The sequence below is a fragment of the Brachionichthys hirsutus genome, chromosome 24, assembly GCF_040956055.1.
Source record: "Brachionichthys hirsutus isolate HB-005 chromosome 24, CSIRO-AGI_Bhir_v1, whole genome shotgun sequence".
Taxonomy (NCBI): Eukaryota; Metazoa; Chordata; class Actinopteri; order Lophiiformes; family Brachionichthyidae; genus Brachionichthys; species Brachionichthys hirsutus.
In genome coordinates, this window is record NC_090920.1 from 1,458,035 (window position 1) to 1,479,119 (window position 21,085).

Here is a 21,085-nt window from a genome sequence, read left to right on the forward strand (position 1 = left end):
CACTCCGCACACTTACGCAGGCTCTGCTTTCATTTATACGCACCGCCCCCCCCCCCCCTTCACCTATAACTCGGGACCGTGCGTTCGCCTCCGCGCACTAAGAATAGCTCGGTAACAATCGGCGCATTCACGCGTCGGCCGGGTCCATTATGATCCGCGCACGTCCCGCGCACGTCCCGCGCCCCCCCCCGCAGTCCCGTGGAAAATAACCGGGAAGCGAACCGGAGAGTGGAAACTTCAGCCGGACATTGTTTTGATGAAGCCCGCCCGTGCATCCTCATCATCCTCCTCATCCTCATCAGCTCGGCTTAACGTTCATCGGAGCTCTCCATCTGCTCACCTCCACGTCCCGCTGGAACCAGCGCGCGTCCCGGAAGAGCTTTTATTTCCCATCCCATGTTTGTCTCGCGCAGAAACCGGCTTGGGGGGGACGGGGGGACGGGGACGCGGGACGGGGAAATTCATCTCCTGACAGATTCCGCCATACTGGATTTTTTTGTTTTTTTGTAACAGCCCCCGCGTCACATGGAGCCCCCCCCCCCCCCCCCGGCTCCGACAGGGGCGGTCTCAGCGCGGTGGGTGGGAATTATTTAAATCTTAAAATAAATACAATTTCACAGATTTATTTTTTACTAATGCCCCCCCCCCCCCCTCGTGAATGATATTAGCATTAAATAAAATATGAATAGAAACAAATAATAATAACTACTAGATGTTTTGGACTTTTTGTGTCAAAGTTTTATTTTAATTATGCTTAAAAACTAAACACGGCGGACGGGTCAGATTACAATATTTTGTATTATAATTAGATATAAGCGTACAAAAGCAATAAGATCTTGGTAACTGAACCCATAATAATATATTATCAATCACAAAGTGATTTTGAATTATTAATCATTTGATGTGTGCAGATCTCATGAAGTCCAGAAGCAAATATCTTTGTGTGTGTGTGTGTCTGTCTGTGTGTGTGTGTGTGTGTGTGAGCATGTCCAAAGCAGTGATGTCATAGGAAGTGATTAGATTGCTTTATATTGCCCGAAGGCGCCGCATTCCTAATTCAGAGAACATCACAGTTGCCAAAATGGCTGATTATGTGAGCTTAACTATTTTGCATTCGTCTCTTATTGGGGAGCACAACGCCTTTAAAGCACCTCACAAGGCCCTGGCTAAAAAAAAAAAAAACTTTGATCCTGATTAATAACAATATATATATATATATATATATATATATATATTTACCACATTTTGGCCGGCGGCTGGAAAAGGAGCAGCGAACGAGGCTCGAAAGTCAACAAGCGAGCGCAAAGTGCCGCCCTGCTACCACAGCAGACACATCACACGCGGGCTGTGGACAGACCTCTTGCACTGCACTACACACACAGCAAACACACACACACACACGCACACACACACACACACGCACACACACACGCACACGCACACACACACACAACGTGGCTGTTAGTGGTTTGAGAAAGGCAGCCGTCATCTCACCCAACAGGATCCCACACGAGTCAGACGCAGCGCACCCCGACCTCAGAACGAAAAACGCGGAGGCGCGGGGGGGCGACATCTTCCCGGGAAGCCGATGAAGGCGGAGCGTTTGACACGGGAAGAGAGAGCAAAAAAACGAAGCCGCGGAGGCCTCTCGTTAAAAAGGGAAAGGCGAGTCGAGGCGTCGCACAAATCGAGCCAGTTGGTCGAAAACTTTCCATCAAAGCCTCGCTGAGCTTCATGAGTAATTACCGCTCACACGGCTACAGCTAATGACACTGTGTGTGCGTGTGTGTGTGTGTAAAGGTGCACGCACACACACACACACACACAGGCAGTGTTTTCCATCTGTATGCCTGTAAAGCAGCAGCAGCAGCAGCATCCCAGAGCGGACATAAACCAGCTCGCCGAAGTGTTGTTATGAAGGGTCGCTTTCGGGGTTCTGGTCTCCCGATGGTGGCAGAGAGGAGCACACCCAAAGTGTCGCTCCAGAGAGTCTGGGGGGGGGGGAGAAAACCCTTCACAAATCAACCAGCTAATGTCATCTGACTTTCCAGCATGAAACTTCCAACGGCCTCGTCCATCGTCGCTCCAGAGTTTATAAACCCATCACCGACTGCAGATTTAAAATGTCTCCGTAACACACGCCGGGACGTTCCACACCTCACCGACCGCCATCATGACATGGTTGTATTTTTCCAGGGGAAGGCTCGACAGCCGGTAAAAGTTATTTGGGCGTTCGTTTGACGGAGAGGTTAAGAAAGAGAAAGAGAGGAGGCCTACTTTTAAAAGTGAGCAATGTTTTCCCTGCGGTTTAGTACAACTCACAAATAACCCTAAATAAGAGCACGAGGAGGAGGAAATAAATCACCGATAGACAGAAAGGGGACGCATTACTGCAATCAAACAATGTGGAACTCCTCAGGGGGATATTTTGGACACGCAAAGACTTTTGTTTTCCGGGCTAAAACAGCAAACATCACCAAAATTTAACCATGGAAACGCAATGATGTGTAAAAACTTAGCTAAAAGCCGCAGAAATGAAGGAAATGAAGTGTAAAATTAATTCACAAAAAGTAGAAATGCCGCTAATGCTAAAAGGAGGCACACCCTATTATTTTAGCATTGCCATTTAGATTGGCTTATTTTGATAACTGCATACATTTAGGACACACAAAAGTAGAAATTAATTTTATTTAATTACAACTAGGTTAGTTTGGTTTTTTTTATTATATAAAACGAAAACTAGTCTTGAACAACCGGTATTGTCGTCTTGCTAGTAGCTTTGCTCAGTTTCATGCTAAGAGCCTCCAGATGAGGTAAGATAAAGTTTATCGACTTTACGTGTTTTAGTGTAAATGTCTATTTTTTTTAAAATATATTAAATAACGTAATAAAGACCCGAAACATCTTAATAAAGCAGCTAAAACTGGGCAGAAGATAGTTTGTGAGAATATACTCACGTATTCGCTTTGACCAACGCCGCCATCTTGCGGTCGCGCGACTCAACAACACTTTTACGTCATCATTGAGCGCCTGCCTCGCTGGTCACATGAGGAAAACACAGAAAGGCACTTAACTTCGCGTTTAACTGTTAATTAGAAATTACGTAACAGTTTATTGTGAAGCAAATTTGAACAATAATAAGGAGCTAACAGCGAGTTAGCTTTAAATCAGATAGCTTCACTCGTGGCGGTACTTTCATTTTTGTTTTTTGTAGCTTTAGCCTGCTAACTTCATGGATGCCGCGGAGAAGAATGAGATCGAGCTCCATGGAGACGAGGAAATCATCGAAGTCATCGACCTAAACGATGCGGAGCCTTGTCCAGGTGGGATGGAACCATTGCAGTGACACCTTCTGCTCCTTGGAACCTTCCGTTTTAATTTACCTTCCTTTCTGTGTCCCTCTCGTCAGACGATCTGCTCGATGACTTGGCGGACGTTGACTTTGAAGACCCTGGGGACGCAGACGACGAAGGCTGGGAGACCGAGGACGAGATGGAGGCTGAGGCGGAGCAGGATGACAGCGAGCTCACCTTCTCCAAGCACACCGGTAGCCTCCTGCCGTGGGCGCACGGTTTAGCCTTCCCCTTAAACTATTAAATTCCACTCCCCCCCTGTCTTTCTGCAGGATCAGTGTTTTGTGTGAGTTTGGATCCCGTGTCTAACAGCATGGCGGTAACGGGCGGCGAGGATGACAAGGCCTACGTTTGGAGGGTGAGCGACGGGGAAGTTCTGTTCGAGTGCACAGGTCGGTATTAAAAGGCAGCAAGTTGCATTTGGGCTACTAGCCAAAAAAAAAACAGACTAAAAATGACTTCTCCTTCTGTGTCCCACAGGCCACAAAGACTCTGTGACATGCGCCCTGTTCAGCCACGACTCCTCCCTGGTTGCCACGGGCGACATGAGCGGCTTGATCAAAGCCTGGAAAGTGGAAACCAAAGAGGAGATCTGGTCCTTCGAAGTCGGCGATCTGGAGGTAAAGCGTCTTAAAGGTTGCGCACGCGTCGGCTGGGAAACCGTCGCGCCGTAAACCGGCCCCGCCCCTTCTTCCCCCCCAGTGGTTGGAGTGGCATCCGTGCGCGCCGGTGCTGCTGGCGGGGACGGACGACGGCAGCGTGTGGATGTGGAAGATCCCCTCAGGAGACTGTAAAACCTTCCAGGGTTCCGCGCAAGCCACCAACGGCAAAATCCTCCCCGACGGTGAGAGAGAGGGGGGGGGGGGGAAGGAGGGGGGGGCGTAAATTACAAATCTGTGTTTCTACCTCTTCAGGTAAACGGGCCGTGGTCGGTTACGACGACGGGACGGTGCGTTTGTGGGATTTGAAGCAGGGCAACGCCACCCACGTCGTTAAAGGTCAGGACGGACACCAGGGGGCGCTGACCTGCCTGGCGTGCAGCAAGGACAGCTCCCTGGTGCTGACGGGCTCCGTGGACGGGCGCGCCAAGCTCATCAACACCGCCACGGGCAAGGTGGGTGTCGAGGCGGAGTCTGCGACAGACCCGAGGGGCTTCGGCTCACGCGTCTCCCATGTGTGATCCGAAAAGGTCGTGGGGTCATTCTGCGTGGAGGGCGCCGACGCTAAAGGCGCCGCGGGGGAATCGGTGGAATCGGTCGGATTCTGCAACGTGTAAGGAGAGGATAGTTCGGGAGTATTTATTCCACAAATATTCCCCTGACAGTTGCTAGAAGTGTTCCCCCGTCTCGTCTTCCGCAGCCTGCCGCTCGTCGCCGTAGCCTACCTGGACGGGACGCTAGCCATATACGACCTGGCGACGCAGGTCCTGAGGCACCGCTGCCGACACGAGGTGAGGAGCGGCGCGACTCGCGCTCGCGCCGACCGCCGCGTTCCCACGACCGCCATGTTCCCACGCCTTCCGTGTTCCTTCAGGCTGGCATCGTTCACCTGCGGTGGGAAGACTCTTCTTCGGTGGTGGCCACCTGCTGCTTGGACGGCGTGCTGCGTTTGTGGGACGCCCGCTCCGGCGGCATGATATCGGAGTACGGCGGCCACGCCGCGGAGATCCTGGACTTCAGCGTCAACAGGTGGGGCGTTTGAGCGGCGCCCCCCCCCCCCCCCCTCGTCGGGTCCGTTGGTGTTTTAACCCCGCTTTTCCTTTTTCCGCTTCCAGGGAAGCATCCCTGGCGGTAACCGCCTCCGGAGACCACCGGGCGAAGGTGTTCTGCCTCCAAAGACCCGATCGGTAAGAAGGAAGAAGAGGAGGGGGAAATGATTCGGGGAGAAACAACGGAGACTTTTTATTCGCCGAGGGGGCGGCGGCGGGGGAGGGGCGTGCCCTAACCCAACCCCTTCTCAGGATTTTAAATGTCAATCTTCACATCGGATTCTTTAAAAACAAGCCGTTCCTCATCGGTTTGTCCCGTAATATTCAGACGCTACAGTTCCTCTGACCTCGCTTTTAACCGTCTGCCCACATAAGAGAGACCGGAAATGCAAATGTTGTTGAAAACTCGAGTGTAAATACGACATAATAAATGATATACTGTCTCCTGGGCGACCACGACCAATCATTTCATCCCGTCCGTCCGTCGCCTCTTGAAACGCTGAAAGCTCTGCCGCTCAGATTTTGATTTGAGGTTGAAAACAAGGTCGTGGTGACACGACGGAATAAAAGGACCTTCAAATGTCTGAATTGAAGTTTGGTTTTCATTTTGATTGTTGTTTTTTGGCTCGAGTAAAAGAACCCCCAAACCAGCCGAGAGACAGTTTGGCTCCTCCTCCTCCTCCTCGCTGGGAGAAAACACCGGTATCCTGTGCACAAGTGCTTCTTCCTCGCTCCTTCTTCTATGTCAACTTCTCCGGGCAGGAAGGAGGTGCAGCGGGAGCCGGACGAGTCGGCAGATGGACAGCTGGGGGGGGGGGCATTTCCCTCGCCTGTCACGGCGTCGTGTTTGGCCTCAAAGGTTGACTGCGTGAAGACAAAAGACTCGGCGAGGCCTGGAGGGTTCTAATCGTTCAGAAGCCCATTCATTAAATTCGGAGCGGAGGCGCAGGTGCTGCTGCTGCCAAAGGTAAACACACGGGGGAGGAAGAGGAGGAGCCTCTTCCTCCTCCGTGTGTGGACTTTCTCTAACCCGGCGGAGGCCTGGAGATGATAGCACATTCCCTTCTCTCCCTTTGTATAAGAAACTCCAGATTACGTGGCGTGTGTGTGTGTGTGTGTGTGTTTGTGTTTGTGTGTGTGTGTGTTCCGGGAAGGCCAGGATGATGGGACGTTCTGTCCAGCTTTGTCTCTCCTGTGTAGCGTCTCCCAGGCGCAGGGACGTTTGTGTTTAAAGCCATTATCTGACCGGCGCTCGTCCGTCTCCCGCCTTCCCGAGTGTCTGGCGACCGTCATCGGAAGGTGGCGGAACCGGATTCCGAAGCGATTCCCGGCCAATGATAGCGGCAGGACAAATCCGAGGAGGGCAGAGTGCACGTGGAGCGGGCGTCCTCCTTGGTCCAGCTGCCACCTCCTCCCTCCCTCCCACCTCCTCTGTGCGCTTCCCCTTCGGAGAGGAGCAGCCTTGCTTTTCGGCTTCTCTCTCTCTCTGTTTCTCCCGAGGATTTGAAAAGGCCAGGAGCTGCTTCTTCATCTTGTGGAAAACGGCGGGGATGGACTTTATTTTTCAGGATACGACGGAATAAAGTAAACTATTTTTACCTACGTTTCCGACGTCCGCTGTGCACGAGCCGTAGTTAGAGATCCTGATGTGGGCGTGAAAATCTAACGTTTGATATGAAGGGGCGTCGTTTTTAACCCAGCCGGTTAGAAGGCATCAAACGCCTGAGGGTCGAGCTCTTTTTAAAGAGCCGTAGCAGCACTTTGATCCCATAAAGTCCCTTTTAGTGGCCGCGGATCGGATGCAACGTGCACAGACGGCGGCGGCGATGGCGTGCGCCGTTGTCCAGAAGGTTATCGCCACATAAAACGGGCGACGCGCTCGTTTGTTTCCACGGCTGGGAGAAACACTGCAACCTGCAGCGTGAGACGCACGCCATGGACCAGGGCGACGCCCACGCCTCGCTCTCCGGCGAGCGGCTCGTCTACGCCGTCACCGTCCCTCTGTCCGCCGCCATCATCCTGGCCAACCTCGTCGTCATCCTGGGCATCGCCGGGAGCCGCCGGCTCCACGACACCCCCAACTACTTCTTCCTCAGCCTGCTGGCGGCGGACCTGTGCACGGGCGTGGCGCTGCCGTTCATACCGCTGATGGGCCTGCAGCGGGAGTTGACCTTTAACCCCTGCATGGCCGCCTACATCATCCCCAACTTCCCTCTTCCTGGCGTTCCTCTTCAACCTGGTCATGGTCCACTACGAGCGCTACGTCTGCGTCGCCGACCCGCTGCGTTACGGCAACCTGTGGGTGCATCGCAGCTTCCCCGTGCGTTGCTGGCGGCGTGGGCGCCGCCCCTTTTCTACGCATCCCTACCTGGCTTTGGTTGGAATAACTGGACGGGCTCCGATCGGAACGGCTGCGGCGCGAGTGGCCGAAACGCCACGCCGCCGGCAAACGGAACGTGCTGCTCGCACAGGCGGGTCTTCCCCAACGCCTTCATCTACCTGGAGGTCTACGGCCTGGTTTTGCCCGCCATTCTCATCATGGCTGGCATGACTGGCCGCGTTTTATGGATCACCAGAGGTCAGATGAAGGACATCTGCCGCCTCCATCGCTCCGTGGAGCGGGGGGGTCGGGCCTCGGACCGGGAGCAGAGGTTAAATCTGCGCTACACCCGCTGCGTGGTGGCGGTGTCGCTGACCTTTGTGGCCTGCTGGGCGCCCTACCTGGTTTACACGCACGTGTGCGTCGCGTTCCTGGTCAGGGACGCCAGGTGGAGCTCCACCGTGCACGTCGCGCTGTCGTGCGCCGGGATCGGAAGCATGGCCGTGGTGCCGCTGGTGTTGGGGCTGGCGAACAGGCGGTACACGGATCCGGCGAGGAAACTCCTCCAGAAACTCGGATGCAGATGGAGGCGAGGGGCGGCGGCGGCCGAGGTGGACGTCTGAGGGAATGATGGCGTTTACTATTAATGTGACGCCATGAAGTAGAACAAATAGGGAGTGTCCGTAGAAAAGCATGAACTGATATTGTTGTTGTTCTTTGTTCCTATAAAGGGAAGTGTTTTCTTTATAACCACAATGTCTCTGTAAATATGAGATACGATGTATAAATCATACCAAGGGAAGTAAAGTTTTCTGAAATAATTTACGTGACAATTCCATTTTAAGAGTGTTTAATTCACTTTATTAACCTGTTAGGCTACATGTATTGGCTATTTAGCATTAGCTTTTCATCATTCTTTCGGCTGTAAAAGATTTAACAGAGTTATGGTGTTGACTCTTTATCTCATAATAAACCCGCTCGATTAATTTACGTGTTTTAAAACGTCACACATGTAAATTAATTAGTTCATGTTCGCAAAGTTGACCCACAACACCGGGAAACATATTTATGAAACACACAGGTGCGACGTTCGCGTCAATTTCCGGTGTCTTCTCCGTCCTCACTCGGCGCCACAGCGCCCCTACTGGCTGAGGAGGTGAAACAGCCGCTGCAATAAATACTGAAGGAGGACGTTTTATTACTTAATTGTCACATAATAGATGCTGTACATCCTGCAAATCAGTAAAATGCGCTTTTAAATGTGCTGTACGGTGCGTGGGTGGAAAATAAATGGTCAACGAAGACGAGGCGGAAGAGGAAGAACAGATTTTAATCAGATTAAAGGGCAAACAAGGGCTGAGAATGTCGTGTTGATTTTGCTAAACTGATGTTTTCCACATCAGAACATTATGGACACAGAAGACAGAGGAGAACGGTAAATGAGGAGGAGGATGGGAAAAAAGGAAGACAGGCTCGAGCTTTGATATGCAAACTGTCAGAGACAAATGGTTGGGGAAAACACCTCACGACAAAAATCGGAACGTTCACGTCGCCAAAAAAGCACAAAGTTTAAACAACATTTAAATTGGGAAATCACTGACCATTAATTTACTAGAACCAGTGGAACGTTTCTAATTCACTTTTTTTTGGGGCGGTAACGCAGCTGTAGCTGTTTACGCTTGCATGGCAGAGCGCCGCCGGTCAGTCCTCGCCGTAATGGGCCGCTTTCGGACACGACCCGCCCAACTCCACCTCCACTCGGATCAGCACTCGTTTCCCGGAGGCGGGCTTCGCCCTCGGGGGGGGGGGGGGACGGCTCTGTGGGAATGATGGCGGCGGTTGCCATGGGGACAGCGGGTTGCGAAGTTGCGGGTGAACGTCTGCGTGCGAGGAAGGACTCGGGTTTGTTTTTTGTTTAGAAATCTGAGCAGAAAGAGAGGTTTTCCATTTTAGTCTCTTACTTTGAACACGCACACACACACGCACCCACACACCCCCACACACACACACACACGCACACACGCACACGCACACTCACCTGGCTGGCGCATCAGATGGTCATCCTTCACGGAGAGGAAGCAGAGAAAGTTGTTCAGCATTAACACGTCGCGGGTAATAATGAGAATTTGAATGACCCCTGACCCCTGAGTACCTCGCCTCCTCGCCCTCCAGCAGCTTGCGGTAGGTGGCGATCTCAATGTCCAGCGCCAGCTTGAGGTTCATCAGCTCTTGGTATTCGCGGATCTGCCCGGTTAAGTCCTGCTTGGTGCGCCTCAGGGCGTCCTCCAGCTGGCCGATGGCGTCCCGGGCCTCCCCAGGCTGCTCTCGCCTTCCTCCTTCGTGTCGTCGAGTTCCTTCTTCAGGGAGTCTTCCTGGAACAGGGGGGGGGGGGCAGCGGAAACATTTTAAGATCAGCAGCCCGGCGGGACGTTTTCGGAACCGAGCTGGAAAACTCTGTGAGATCCGCACACCTTCCTCCTGAGAGCGTCCCAGCTCCGCCTTCAGCCGCTGGTGGTGGCGGACGTTATCGGAGATGTCCCTCTTTAAGTCGCGCACTTCCTGCTCGCGCTGACCTGCGTCGAGGACCATGGCATCCACCTGGGGGGCAGAGAAAGGTCGGGAATGCACGCTCTTTCGGTGGAAACACTGCTCCCCTCCCTCACCTTTGACTGGTTCCACAGCTCCGCCTCCACCCGGCTGCGGGAGGCCATGTTGGCGTACTGATTCTTCACGCTTTCGACGATCTCGTCCATGTCCAGAGAGCGCTTGCCGTCGTCGTGTAAGAGCACCATCTCATTCTGACCTGGGACTCCAGCTCCTTTACCTCCTGCGTGGGGTGGGGGAGGGGGGGGGGGCAGAGGAGGTGTTCCTGTCTGCAGCTTTTTACAGAGCAGCGACTAAGAACCAAACATTACCTCGTCATATCCGACCCTGATGAAGTCCAGCTTCCCCATGAGGTCCTCCAGCTCCAGCACCAGGTCGACGGCCTCCAGGTGACCGGCGTCTACATCCTGTCGCGCGCGCACACACGTTAAAGACACGCCCCTCTCATGGATTTCATTTTTGGCACATTCTTTGACGCCCGTTTACCTTTTGAGGACGACAAATTCGTTCTCCAGCTCGGCTCTCTTCTGAACTCATCCTCGTACCTGAAGCCAAGAGGAGGACAAATGTAATTGGTCTTTTATGGTGATTTGCAACGACTTTAGAACGCTCACTCTTTCTTGGTGTCCTCAACCTCGTCCTGGTTCCGGAGCAGCTCGGCCCTCAGTTTATCCTGATCGCGAATGAGGCTCTCGATCTGCTCCGCCAACTCCTCCCGCAGCCGCCTGACGACGTCGTCGACCTTCCCCTCGTAGGCCTCCTGCGCCTTGAGGATCTTCAGCTTGGTGTCCAGCTTCTTGTTCTCGTCCTCCAGGCGCTTCACCTGCGAAAGAGAACCCAATACAAATATGTGTGTGTGTGTGTGTGTGTGTCGCCTTTTATTATGGGAAAAGACGGGGAATACTTTTATTTATCTGTGCTTATTATTCGCTGAAAAGCAGCACTTTAGGTTCCAGGTTGAGAAATGACCTGAAATAGCTCAAATTTAAAGTTCTCTGATGGTCCACCAGGTGGGCGATATTGACTTTTTTTTTAAATCTACAGTAATCAACAGGATACCGGACACCTAATTACGCACAGAATAACACATTTAAACTAAATTATTCAAACGGAAACATTGACCCATTTAATATAAAAAATATAATATAATATTTTGGATACTGTATATTTTATTCCCTCTCATTTAATACATTATGTTTAGGATGTTAAATAATAAATAACAATTAGCTCATTTATATCGTAATTAATCCATAAATCAATCTGCTATAGCAAACAGCTAGAATAATAATCTTATGAAAATGACCTCTGACCTTTCAGCTGGACGAACTTGTCGTTGAGCCCAACCATGTCGTCCTTCTCCCGGGCTTTGCCCGACGGGTCCACGCCGGCGGGGGGGTAACTCTTGAGGGGGCGTTTGACGCTGGGGAAGGCGGACTGGCTGCTGTAGTTTCTTCGCGCAGACATATTGGACTCGAGGATGCGCAAATACGCGCTGGAAGCTGGGACAGGTGAGCGCGTTGGAAAAGTACCTGCAACCCCGGTGGATCACCTGCTTTTAAAAGGTGGACAAGGTCACCTCCCCCTGAAACCCCCCCGTCCAATCAAAGGAGGACCAGTTTGTCTACGATTGATGGAGCCAATTGCCTCGCTGGGGGGCGCGGATTGATGCGTAAAAGCGCGTATATAAAACCTACCTGCACGCGCGACTCCATCTCAGCTCCGTCGCATCCAGTTTGCGTCATGCCTTCAAACTACTCCAAGAGCGCGTACGGCGGCTACATCGGACGGGGCAAGGCGTCCGTGTCGAGCCTGCAGGGTCTGCGCAGCGTGCTGCGTAATGACGCGGCGGAGAGAGACTGCGCGCCTGACGCGCCGATCGCAGCTGCCGCCGCGGCTCCGACTCGGGCCGCCGCCCCCGCCCCCGCCGCAGCCCACCCCGCGGACGACAAGCAGACACTCCGGGGTCTGAACGACCGGCTGTCGGGCTACCTGGGCAGGGTGAGACACCTGGAGGGTGAGAACACGGATCTGGAGAAGCAGATCGACGAGATCGTGTCCAAGAGGAAATCTCCCGAAGCGCGCAAGTGGGACGAGGTGGAGAAACCCCTGGAGGAGCTGAAGAAGAAGGTTTGTGTGTTTATAGAGCTGTATTAAATGTGGGTAATAACGTGGTAATATATATATATATACAGATCAAAGGCATCACCATGGACAACGCCAAGCTGCTGCTCCAGATCGACAACTCCAACCTGGCCAACGGCGACTTCAAGCGCAGGCTGGCGGAGGAGAGGAAGGCGAGGGGGCTGCTGGAGAAGGACCTGGAGGACCTGAGGAGGACCGGCCACGACTCCAAGCTGAGCAGCAAGCAGACGCTGGAGGAGATCGACCTGGTGAAGGAGGAGCTGGAGCGGCTGAAGCACGAGCACGGCGACGTGAGTGCGGAGGGAACGGACGGACGGACGGGTGGATGGATGGAGAGGACGCTGAGCTGAGACGACCCCCCCCCCCCGCCCCGCCCCTTTTTTTCCCCCCCGCAGGAGGTCGAAGTCCTGCGCGATAGGATCAGGAACTCGGCGGTGAGCGTGGAGATGGATTCCCCGGGCAGCGACCTGGCCGAGACCCTGAACAGGATCCGAGACCAGTACGAGAAACTGGCCAAGAAGAGCCAGACGGATGCGGACGACTGGTACCAGAAGAAGGTGCCCCTCTCTCTCTCTCTCTCTCTCTCTCCATCCCCACTTTTTTATTTGATTCTTTCGCTTCTCCAGTTTGAGAACATCCAGGTGGCGGAGGCTCAGAACACCGAGGCCCTGAACTCGGGAAAGATGGAGATCAAGGATCTGGGCAGGCAGAGGCAACTTCTGGAGATCAATATCCAGACCATGCACAAGATGGTAAAAACTATAGGGGGGTCAAAGGGCACGAAAACGTGCAAAACGCCAGAGAGGAATCTCCCGATTTCCTACCCGAACCGTAAAATCCGGGAGGGTTTTGCCATCAGATCAACAATCTGGAAGAAGAGCTGGCGAACACCCAAATGGAGAACGCCCGGCGGCTGGGCCCGCTCCACCAGATCATCCGGGAGCTGGAGGTCAAGCTGCGGGAGGCGAGGTCGACGCTGGAGCGCCAGGCGGACGTCAACCACGACCTGGCGGGCGTCAAGATGAAGCTGGAGGCGGAGATCCAGAACTACCAGCGACTGATCCACGGCTCGGTGCCGGACGAAGACGGGTGAGGACGGGCGAAGTCGTATTAGCCAATCAGGGAGTTTCCCGCCATGCTAAAGGCTAAGCTGCTAACTGTTCTAGCAGAAAGTTCATTTGAATAAAAGGTGTTTTCTCTTTCCCCGACAGCGTGGCGTTCGCCTTAGACGACGCGCTGCACAGCGGTAAATAAAATAAAAAGACCCCCCCCCCCCCGTCTTAAAGCTCATCTCTAAATCCGATTTAAAGCTGCGATTCTTCCGGTTCGCAGGCAGCCGGCAGCAGAACTTCAAGGTGCCGCAGCACCGGGAGGTGCTGGAAGAAGCCCCCGTGACGCAGGAGAGCACCCTCGCCAACGCCCCTCCTCCAGAAACCCCGCGGGGAGGCCTCCTCGGGGGGGAGGAGCAGAGCGACCCCGCAGAGGAGGGGAAACCCAAGACCAAAAATAAGCCCAAGATCGGTGTCGAGATCTCCATCGCCTGATCGTCGGCGCTTCTTTTTTCTGCCAGTATCAAATCAAATCGCTTCCAAGTCTGTAACGATGAAATAATCTGACGAGGGGGGGCGGGGGCGGGGGGTTCTGAAATCAAGTCAATAAAATACATTTAAAGAAAGACACACGGCTTGTGTTGAATTCGCTTCTTCAGGTTCCCGACGCTCATTTTAAAAGGAACGGATCGGATATCACGAATAAAGATTATAATAGAATAAAAAAAGAACAGAACAAAATATGGCGTTCAAACATCAGGATCCGGATCCGACATCTGGATCAAGGGGTCCGAATAAGAACAAACGCCACGGAGACGGTTTCCTCTTTCTGTAAGAGCCATTTATTTTTATTCTTTTCAAATGACGATGGAACAGACAAAACGTGACGGCGACAGGAAGGAGGGACGGCGCATCGAAGTCGTCCCAACACGTGGATGAGCGTTAGAAGGGGGGGGGGGGGGTAAGCAAGAAGAGTACCAAATGGAGTAAAAGATATCGTATCAAAAATGTCAATTTTTCTCATATATATATTTATATAGGACTAATAATTCTCTTTAACTACGCAAATGCTCTCGTTCCATTTATTTCCATAAATAGAGCCACCGTGGTTATTCATAAAAAAAAAAAAAGAAGACGACATTTCTGGGGTTGGGTAGTGGGAGGGGGGCAACCTTGAGGCCTTATCCAATCAGGTTCTGAGTCTCGGGCGCGGCGCGTTTTGGTGTCCGGGTGGGTTTGAATCTCCGGTGGCGGCGCGGGCCTCAGCGGCTGAAGGTCTTCCCACTGGAAAAACATCAAAGTCGGGCTATTAGCTAACGTCCGAGCAGCTAGTAGCAGTTAATAGTAGTTAGCAGCTAGTAGCGGTTAATAGTAGTTAGCAGCTAGTAGCGGTTAATAGCAGTTAGCAGCTAGTAGCGGTTAATAGTCGTTAGCAGCTAGTAGCAGTTAGCAAACGCTCTCGTCAAATCAAGATGAGCCGCAGACGAGAGCGAGTCGCGTTTTAATCCTCTTCATCGCGCTGTCAAAAATAATACGCGACTAGCACGTGCGTTTTAGCTCCGCGTTCCTGGCGTCTACGATTTGACGCGTCGCATTCCTGTCGAGAGTCTAGGGGGGGGGGGGGCAGGGCGGGGCGGAGGTTCCCCTCCTTACTCCGGTTACACAATAACCGCAGAACAAACGGCACCTTGTGCGCTGCCGGGCTACATTTTCCAGTCCTTCCAGACATACCTATGTGCAACAGCTGTTTGGAGGGGGGGGGTGGGGATACTTACGACATGGTCTTCATCTCCTTCTTCTCGGCGTCCGGGCGAGCGCGGTTCAGAACCTTGAGGAAGTCCGACGTCTTGGCCCTCATGCGAGTGTGGATGTAGGCCTGCGGGGCGGGAACGTAACGATCGGCGAAATCTAATCAATAATCGTTCGACTCCATTTGTGGATCATCGCAGAGACTTCAGCTGGAAGCCGAGGGCGTCGCCCCGGCGTCCAACGCAAGCCGTGTTTGTTTACGTCGTTGGATTGTTTTTCAGACTGACTCATTCATTTCTGCGACCGTCTCGCCTGCATGCCAATCGCCCCGAAGGCCCCGCCCCCTGGCCGTCTGATCCTGATCCTGGACTGGTCAGAGAAGTCTCGTTTTTAAGAGATAATATTTCGAGCCGTTTTGCGCCGTTAAGCCGGACAGAAGAGCTTTCGAAGGCCGGGGTCGAATCGATGTTTTTTTTTTTCTACAATGAGGACGCGCGTAGGGCGGGCGCTAACAGCGCCGAAAGATAAGACGGGGGGGGGGGGGGATAATAAGGGAAGGTGTGTTTTAGTGTTGTTCACATAGTTCTACGCAAACCTGCAGCTCCTCCTCCACCCTCCAGTCAATCATCACCAGCAGCGGCGCCCACGCCCACGCCGACTCCCCCGCCGCCAGACGCGATAACATCCAGCGTGCAGTTTCGACCTCCCGTCTGAACCCGGGCGCCGACCGCACACAAAGCGTGACGCATCCCTCCGCCGCGCGCTTTAGTGGCGTTTACCGTCTAGACGAGGCTTCGGCGGCGCTAATGGACGCCTCGCTCGATAAAACGTCGGAAACAAACGCCCCGAACGGCGCTCTTAAAATAAAAAACCTCGCCCGTCAACAGAAGGTATTGTAAAGGCACGAAACAGAAGATTCTTTGTTCGCCGTGATTAGGCCGAAGGTTTGAGGGGGGGGGCAGACCTTGGAGCACTTTATGTGGTAGTGCAGGTAGTCCCTGAAGGTGTGGATGAGGTTGATGGTGTTGTCTCTGGCGTTGGCGTTGGTGTGACGCGGGAACAGGACTGGAAACACAAGAGCAGCGGGGGGGGGGGTTAAACCGGTTGCAGTCGTAGACAGAGGCCGCTTCTAGGCAGGGGAGGGGGGGGCGCTTACCAAAGGTGATGTAACCGATGTTATCCCCGACGGCGGCGTCCGTGTCCTTCAGCTCCAGCGGGGGCTCTCTGTGGCTGAACAGGACCTGGGGGGCCGTGTGGCTCGCCCGCCGGCCCTCTTTGAACTCCTGGCGAACGCAGCGGCGGCTTTAAATCAGGTTCTGACAACACACAAATCCCCCCCCCCCCCGCCCCCCCCCCCCGAATGCGCCCGAACCTGCATGAAGACTTTGCCGATGATGACGTCGTCGTCGTCTTTGAACACCGTGCTGAAGACGACGGTCACTCGGTCTTTCTTGGCCTCCACGTACCTGCGAAGAGGCAAAGCGCGTCACTCCGGCGCCCCCCCGAGAACGACTCCGGGAGTCGGGGAGGCTAATCCCGCGGGACGGCGCTCACGCACCATGGACTCGTCGTCCCGGTAGTGGACCACGGCCCTCTGCTCGCCCTCTTTGCCCTCTTCCTGGAACTTGAAATACTTTTCGAACACCGAGGCGAAGCAGTTCCTCTTGAGCATGCCCGCCTGGTGGATGGCCGCGTCCTTATTGGCCGGGAGGGCGTCCAGGTCGTACAGGACGGACACGTTGTAGCCTGGGAGAGGAGAGCGATCGGGCCGTGAATGCGACGGCGGCCGCCGCTTTGACCCGAGCGAGAAAACCGCGAACTCACCGGCCTCCGCTGAAACCAGGAAACTTCCGTAGACCCTTTTGAGCAACTGAAATAAAAAAGAAAAAGACATTTATCGGACAAAAATAAGATAAAAGAACGAGTAAAAATGCTGAAATGCTCGCAGTTAGCACTTCCTGGCCCCGGGGGGTGAGTCACACAAACTCACTTCCTGTTTCTAACAGAAGCCTCTGCAGCTCTTTCTTCCTTACATGGCAACAGAGCTGCAGTGTTGGAGGTGTGCATGTGCGTGTGTGTGTGCGTGTGTGTGTATGGGATCACAACTCCATTCAGCTTCCGCTCCGACACAGAGAAACATTTTCCACGCTGCGTTCGCGTCGCACCTCGTCGGCGCCGTGCTCCTGGAGCTCCTTGTAGAACTTCAGGGAGATGCTGACCATCACTTTGGTCTTGTCCCCGTTGGGGTTCGAGATGTGGTACAAGACGCCGTCGAAATCTGCAGCGGCGACGAGCACAAAAAGAGATCTGTGTCGGGCGTGAACAGAGACTCGATACGGTTTACAGCCGGCTGTTAGATAAAGCGCCAAATGAACTCACCTGCGAAAGTCACATCGACGGCCTCTGGCTTGGTTCTGCGGGGAGAAAACGCTGATAAATGCACGAGGCACATAAAAGACAATCTCGCGTGATTCAGTGGGGTTAAGATTCACTTCATTCGCGTCTCCGCTCGGCTTCTTAACCGTTAGGATTTGATACGCAGTAGCAAATGCATCTTCTGCAATCGAAGGATTGAGGAGAGCAGGGAGGGGGGCGGCGGGGGGGGCATTTTAGAGACATTATTAGCCGCCTCGTTTTGGGTGTGCAGGAGAGAATGAATTCTTTTTAAAGGTGGATGCTGCAGAAGCTTGTCCGAGCTCCACGCTGGAGTCTCAACGCCGGGCACAGGCTTGATTCAGCTTGACTACAAGAATGCGGAAGTTGGGGGAGAGGGGCGACAGCTAGCAGCTAGCCGCTAGCCGCTAACTGGCCCTGTGGTTACATGGAAAACAAAGTTTTTTATTATTGTTTGTGTCTTACATTATTCCACCACCTAATTCCCGGCCAATGCGATGTGAAACGTGATTAATATGGTTTTAAAAATCATTTCTTAAACTGACAGACATAAAAATAAAAAAAGCAGAGAAAGCCACAATCATATCAACCCGAAGCATAGCTAGCTTAGCTAGCCTTGTGTGCGCTTCTAGGATATAGGGGCTCACAAAACGTTTAATAATTATTATATTCATATTATAAATGTCGACTCGAGTAAGACAATATGAACTGCTTTGTTATCTTTCTTCCACTGACAGTGGGAGGAACGCAGAGACTGATGACATTCAGCGAGGCTACGTATTCTGCCATTACGCGGAGCAGCGCGTCGACACACCCAGCTTCAGGCACACCAGCCACGGCAGAGCAACAAAGCTAATTTAGCATGTGTGTGGTTTTTTTTTTTTTTACCTTATTTTAAATAAAAAAGAAATTAGCCCGGCTAACTTTCACAACGCTGCAAACGTTTAGCATCCGCACCCGAACCCATTCCCGTCTCCGTTAAACGCGACCATTATCTTCGTTCGGCGAAGCTAGCTTGACGCTAGCAACGCTAGCAACGCTAGCCAGGCGCGACGATGATTTCTCACCCGTTAGATGCGCCGTCGAACTTCAACGACAGCGTCTCTTCTATAATGCGGTTATTGATTTCTAACAGGATCATCGCAGCAGCCTCTTTGAGTCAAATTTAGCGATAGTTTTTTTTCTCCCCCCCTCCTCTGACAGACCAAACCGCTTCCGCCTGCTACTTCCGCGTATTTTGCGTTCAGGACCCCCCAAATTGATGAGCATGCCCGCGATGTTGCCTGTAATAAATTCGTAATAACAATTGTTGCCACCTCGTGTCCAAAATGTACTGATTTACTAATTAAACTAGTAAAAAAAACTATCCTGATGATCAAAGGCATGATTCTTTGATCTTTGACCTGTTCCCATATTCTCAAATTTATATATTTTTTAAAATAATTGTACTTATCTAGTAGGTTTGATTTTGGAACAATTACTTAGACAAAGTAAAATACTTAAAAATGGAAAAATAAATGGCATTGCCACATTCCCCTCATTATAATATCTTCTTCCACATTAATGTAACCACAAACGGAAAACACGATTTCTTAAGTGGTGTGGAGCCTTTGTGTCTGTGTTTGATCACACATAACAGCATGTGACAGCTGCAGGGGGGGGGGGGTGACAGAAAGGCCCTGCACCTTAGCGCTCAGAACCTTTGTGATTAATCGAGACAAGGCGGAGGCAGGGGAAATACTTTTACGTCTGGATGCACGTTAGCATCACTTCGAAATAAAGAAGTGGAGGAGGGAGACAGGGAGGACTGTCTGTCTGCGCCATTCCATGTCCCGTACTCACATTTCTTTGCCAGCTCACTAATGTTTGGCGTTATAGATACCATTCGTACCACAAATCATGACTTACCACAGAACTGATCATGATTACAACACTAAAAAAAAAAGCATCACAATGCTGAACTTTTGTAACAACAGGACTGTGAGTGAAGTATTTCATTTCCCATAAGGATCACAGCTGAGCTTCGAGGTTGTAAAACACCTTACCACACACCCCTGGTTGCCCAATTGGCTTGCACAAGCCGGGTTGGTCATTCGAAAACATTCATTTAGGACAGCGTTAGAATAATCATGATATTTCTTTCTTGTTTCTTTGTTAATCTTTCCAGTCCAGGCCAAAATGCGTTTGCGACTCTTCTCGAGGAATCCAGATCCGTTTTCTGACTTCCTGCGATCGTTCTTCCATAAATGTTTGACTAGAGACCGACTTGAATGTTTCCTGGTAAGTTCATGCTATATACGCGGACTCTTTTTTCACACTGCAAGCTTTATTTTGTATCATACCATGGATCTTCAAACTGAAGAAGCTCATTTGTGAACGCCCCCCCCCCCCTTGTCAGCCTATTGCAGGCCAACAGGTGGAGAAAGCGGTAGAAGATGGATGGACGATGGTGGAGTAACATTTTGGGGAAGGAAACTGAACATTGAGCCACCTCTACATAAAAAAAAACCACACACTTAAATGGAAGCTGTTTGGCGGCAGAGTCATTTAGGTGATCTGTCCCCCCCCCCTCCCCTTCGTAGTCATGTCGATCGTCATTGACTTTGAAGATTTCTACGACGCGCTGAACGAGACTGTTCGCAACGCCACCACGCCCTTCGTCGTGGATCCAAACACGCTGGCGTGCGAGATCGAACCCATGGCTCGCCCCGCGGCCCTGATCGTGTGCCTCGTCCTCGTTGCCATCTTTTTACTGGCAATACCGGGGAACCTGCTGGTGGGGTGGGTGATCGGCACCTGCAAGCAGGCGCTGACTCCATCGGACGTGTTCCTGTTCCACCTGACCATAGCGGACGGCCTGTTGGCGCTGACCCTTCCGTTTTTGGCCGCGGCGCTCATCAGAGGGTGGATCTTCGGCGACTTCATGTGCAAGTTCCTCAACCTCGTCATCGAAGCAAACTTCTACACCAGCATCCTCTTCCTGGCATGCATCAGCATCGACCGCTACCTGGTGATCGTGCGCTCCAGTGAGAGCTTCAAGAGGCGCCAGCGGAGGTGCAGCTGGGTCCTGTGCGGCGCGGTGTGGGTCTTTGGCGGGGCCCTTGCTCTGCCTTCGCTTTTCAGCGACGTCGCCAAGCTGGAGTCTGACCCGCAGCGGGCGATTTGCACGAAAAACTTTGACATCGGAAGGTCTGCCACATGGAGGCTCGCCACTCGCGTGTTCCTCCACGTGATCGGATTCCTCCTCCCTCTGGTTGTCATGGTTATCTGCTACGGCATCACCATCAAGAGGCTGCTCCGCACTCAGGGTTTCCAGAAGCACCGGGCCATGAAGGTGATCATCGTCGTGGTGATTGCGTTCCTGCTGTGCTGGACGCCATACCATGTAACTATGGCGATAGACACGATGCTGAGGGCTGATTTGGTCCCATTTGACTGCGCTGCGAGGAGGTCAGTGACCGTAGCCTTGGTTATAACCAGCAGCCTGGCTCTGTCCCACAGCTGCATCAACCCCGTCCTCTACGCCTTCGTGGGAGAGAAGTTCAGAAGGAATATGATGCTGCTGTTTTGCAGGAAAGTCCGACTGGAAAGGTTTTCACGATCAACGTCCAGATTGCAGTCTTGAATCTTGCAGTTGCAGATTCTGAGACATAAATCAACTGAAACATATCGAATTTTAAAAAAAAGAAAAAAAACTATTCAAGTGTTGTTTTATTAAACGCATTTCCTCTGTACGGAAAAATGTCTGTTCTTCTCATCTAATAGA

The 21,085-nt window shown here is 52.4% G+C and overlaps 5 protein-coding genes and 1 pseudogene across 5 annotated transcripts; 4 read left to right on the forward strand and 2 right to left on the reverse strand.

The window, feature by feature from the left end:
- Window positions 1–3,232: 3,232 nt before the first annotated feature.
- aamp (angio-associated, migratory cell protein) lies at window positions 3,233–5,626 on the forward strand. Its single transcript, XM_068756451.1, has 10 exons — window positions 3,233–3,323; window positions 3,410–3,547; window positions 3,626–3,745; window positions 3,834–3,973; window positions 4,056–4,197; window positions 4,268–4,467; window positions 4,543–4,625; window positions 4,713–4,803; window positions 4,887–5,041; window positions 5,128–5,626. The coding sequence occupies exons 1-10, from the start codon at window positions 3,233–3,235 to the stop codon at window positions 5,201–5,203; spliced, it is 1,236 nt and encodes a 411-aa protein (XP_068612552.1). The 3' UTR covers window positions 5,204–5,626.
- Window positions 5,627–6,996: 1,370 nt separating this feature from the next.
- Window positions 6,997–8,033, forward strand: LOC137912231 (G-protein coupled bile acid receptor 1). Its single transcript, XM_068756580.1, is given in 3 exon segments — window positions 6,997–7,272; window positions 7,274–7,379; window positions 7,382–8,033. Coding segments are annotated over 3 exon segments (1,005 nt in total). The 3' UTR covers window positions 8,005–8,033.
- Window positions 8,034–9,431: 1,398 nt separating this feature from the next.
- Window positions 9,432–11,449, reverse strand: LOC137912232 (intermediate filament protein ON3-like; annotated as a pseudogene).
- A 276-nt stretch (window positions 11,450–11,725) lies between these two features.
- On the forward strand, window positions 11,726–13,671 carry LOC137912234 (keratin, type I cytoskeletal 18-like). Its single transcript, XM_068756581.1, has 7 exons — window positions 11,726–12,112; window positions 12,178–12,417; window positions 12,523–12,684; window positions 12,754–12,879; window positions 12,987–13,216; window positions 13,339–13,373; window positions 13,460–13,671. The coding sequence occupies exons 1-7, from the start codon at window positions 11,726–11,728 to the stop codon at window positions 13,669–13,671; spliced, it is 1,392 nt and encodes a 463-aa protein (XP_068612682.1).
- Window positions 13,672–14,002: 331 nt separating this feature from the next.
- Window positions 14,003–18,547, reverse strand: arpc2 (actin related protein 2/3 complex, subunit 2). Its single transcript, XM_068756228.1, has 10 exons — window positions 18,387–18,547; window positions 17,305–17,339; window positions 17,091–17,203; window positions 16,750–16,795; window positions 16,484–16,671; window positions 16,298–16,390; window positions 16,082–16,208; window positions 15,890–15,990; window positions 14,952–15,052; window positions 14,003–14,460 (listed from the first exon to the last, which is right to left on the reverse strand). Exons 1-10 carry the CDS (start codon window positions 18,458–18,460, stop codon window positions 14,439–14,441), a joined length of 900 nt encoding a protein of 299 aa, XP_068612329.1. The 5' UTR covers window positions 18,461–18,547; the 3' UTR covers window positions 14,003–14,438.
- A 1,356-nt stretch (window positions 18,548–19,903) lies between these two features.
- On the forward strand, window positions 19,904–20,944 carry LOC137912235 (C-X-C chemokine receptor type 2-like). The gene has a single exon (XM_068756582.1). It carries the CDS (start codon window positions 19,904–19,906, stop codon window positions 20,942–20,944), a length of 1,041 nt encoding a protein of 346 aa, XP_068612683.1.
- The last annotated feature ends 141 nt before the right edge of the window (window positions 20,945–21,085 follow it).

Coding starts and splice junctions, on each gene's coding strand:
- aamp (XM_068756451.1), top strand. CDS start 3,233: ATGGATGCCGCGGAGAAGAATGAGATCGAGCTCCATGGAGACGAGGAA. Junction 3,974..4,055: donor TCGAAGTCGGCGATCTGGAG/GTAAAGCGTCTT, acceptor CTTCCCCCCCAG/TGGTTGGAGTGGCATCCGTG. Junction 4,468..4,542: donor TCAACACCGCCACGGGCAAG/GTGGGTGTCGAG, acceptor TGATCCGAAAAG/GTCGTGGGGTCATTCTGCGT.
- LOC137912235 (XM_068756582.1), top strand. CDS start 19,904: ATGTCGATCGTCATTGACTTTGAAGATTTCTACGACGCGCTGAACGAG.
- LOC137912234 (XM_068756581.1), top strand. CDS start 11,726: ATGCCTTCAAACTACTCCAAGAGCGCGTACGGCGGCTACATCGGACGG. Junction 12,685..12,753: donor ACGACTGGTACCAGAAGAAG/GTGCCCCTCTCT, acceptor TCGCTTCTCCAG/TTTGAGAACATCCAGGTGGC. Junction 12,880..12,986: donor TCCAGACCATGCACAAGATG/GTAAAAACTATA, acceptor TTTTGCCATCAG/ATCAACAATCTGGAAGAAGA.
- arpc2 (XM_068756228.1), bottom strand. CDS start 18,460: ATGATCCTGTTAGAAATCAATAACCGCATTATAGAAGAGACGCTGTCG. Junction 16,391..16,483: donor ACCGGGACGACGAGTCCATG/GTGCGTGAGCGC, acceptor CCTCTTCGCAGG/TACGTGGAGGCCAAGAAAGA. Junction 15,053..15,889: donor ACCACATAAAGTGCTCCAAG/GTCTGCCCCCCC, acceptor CCCGCCCCGCAG/GCCTACATCCACACTCGCAT.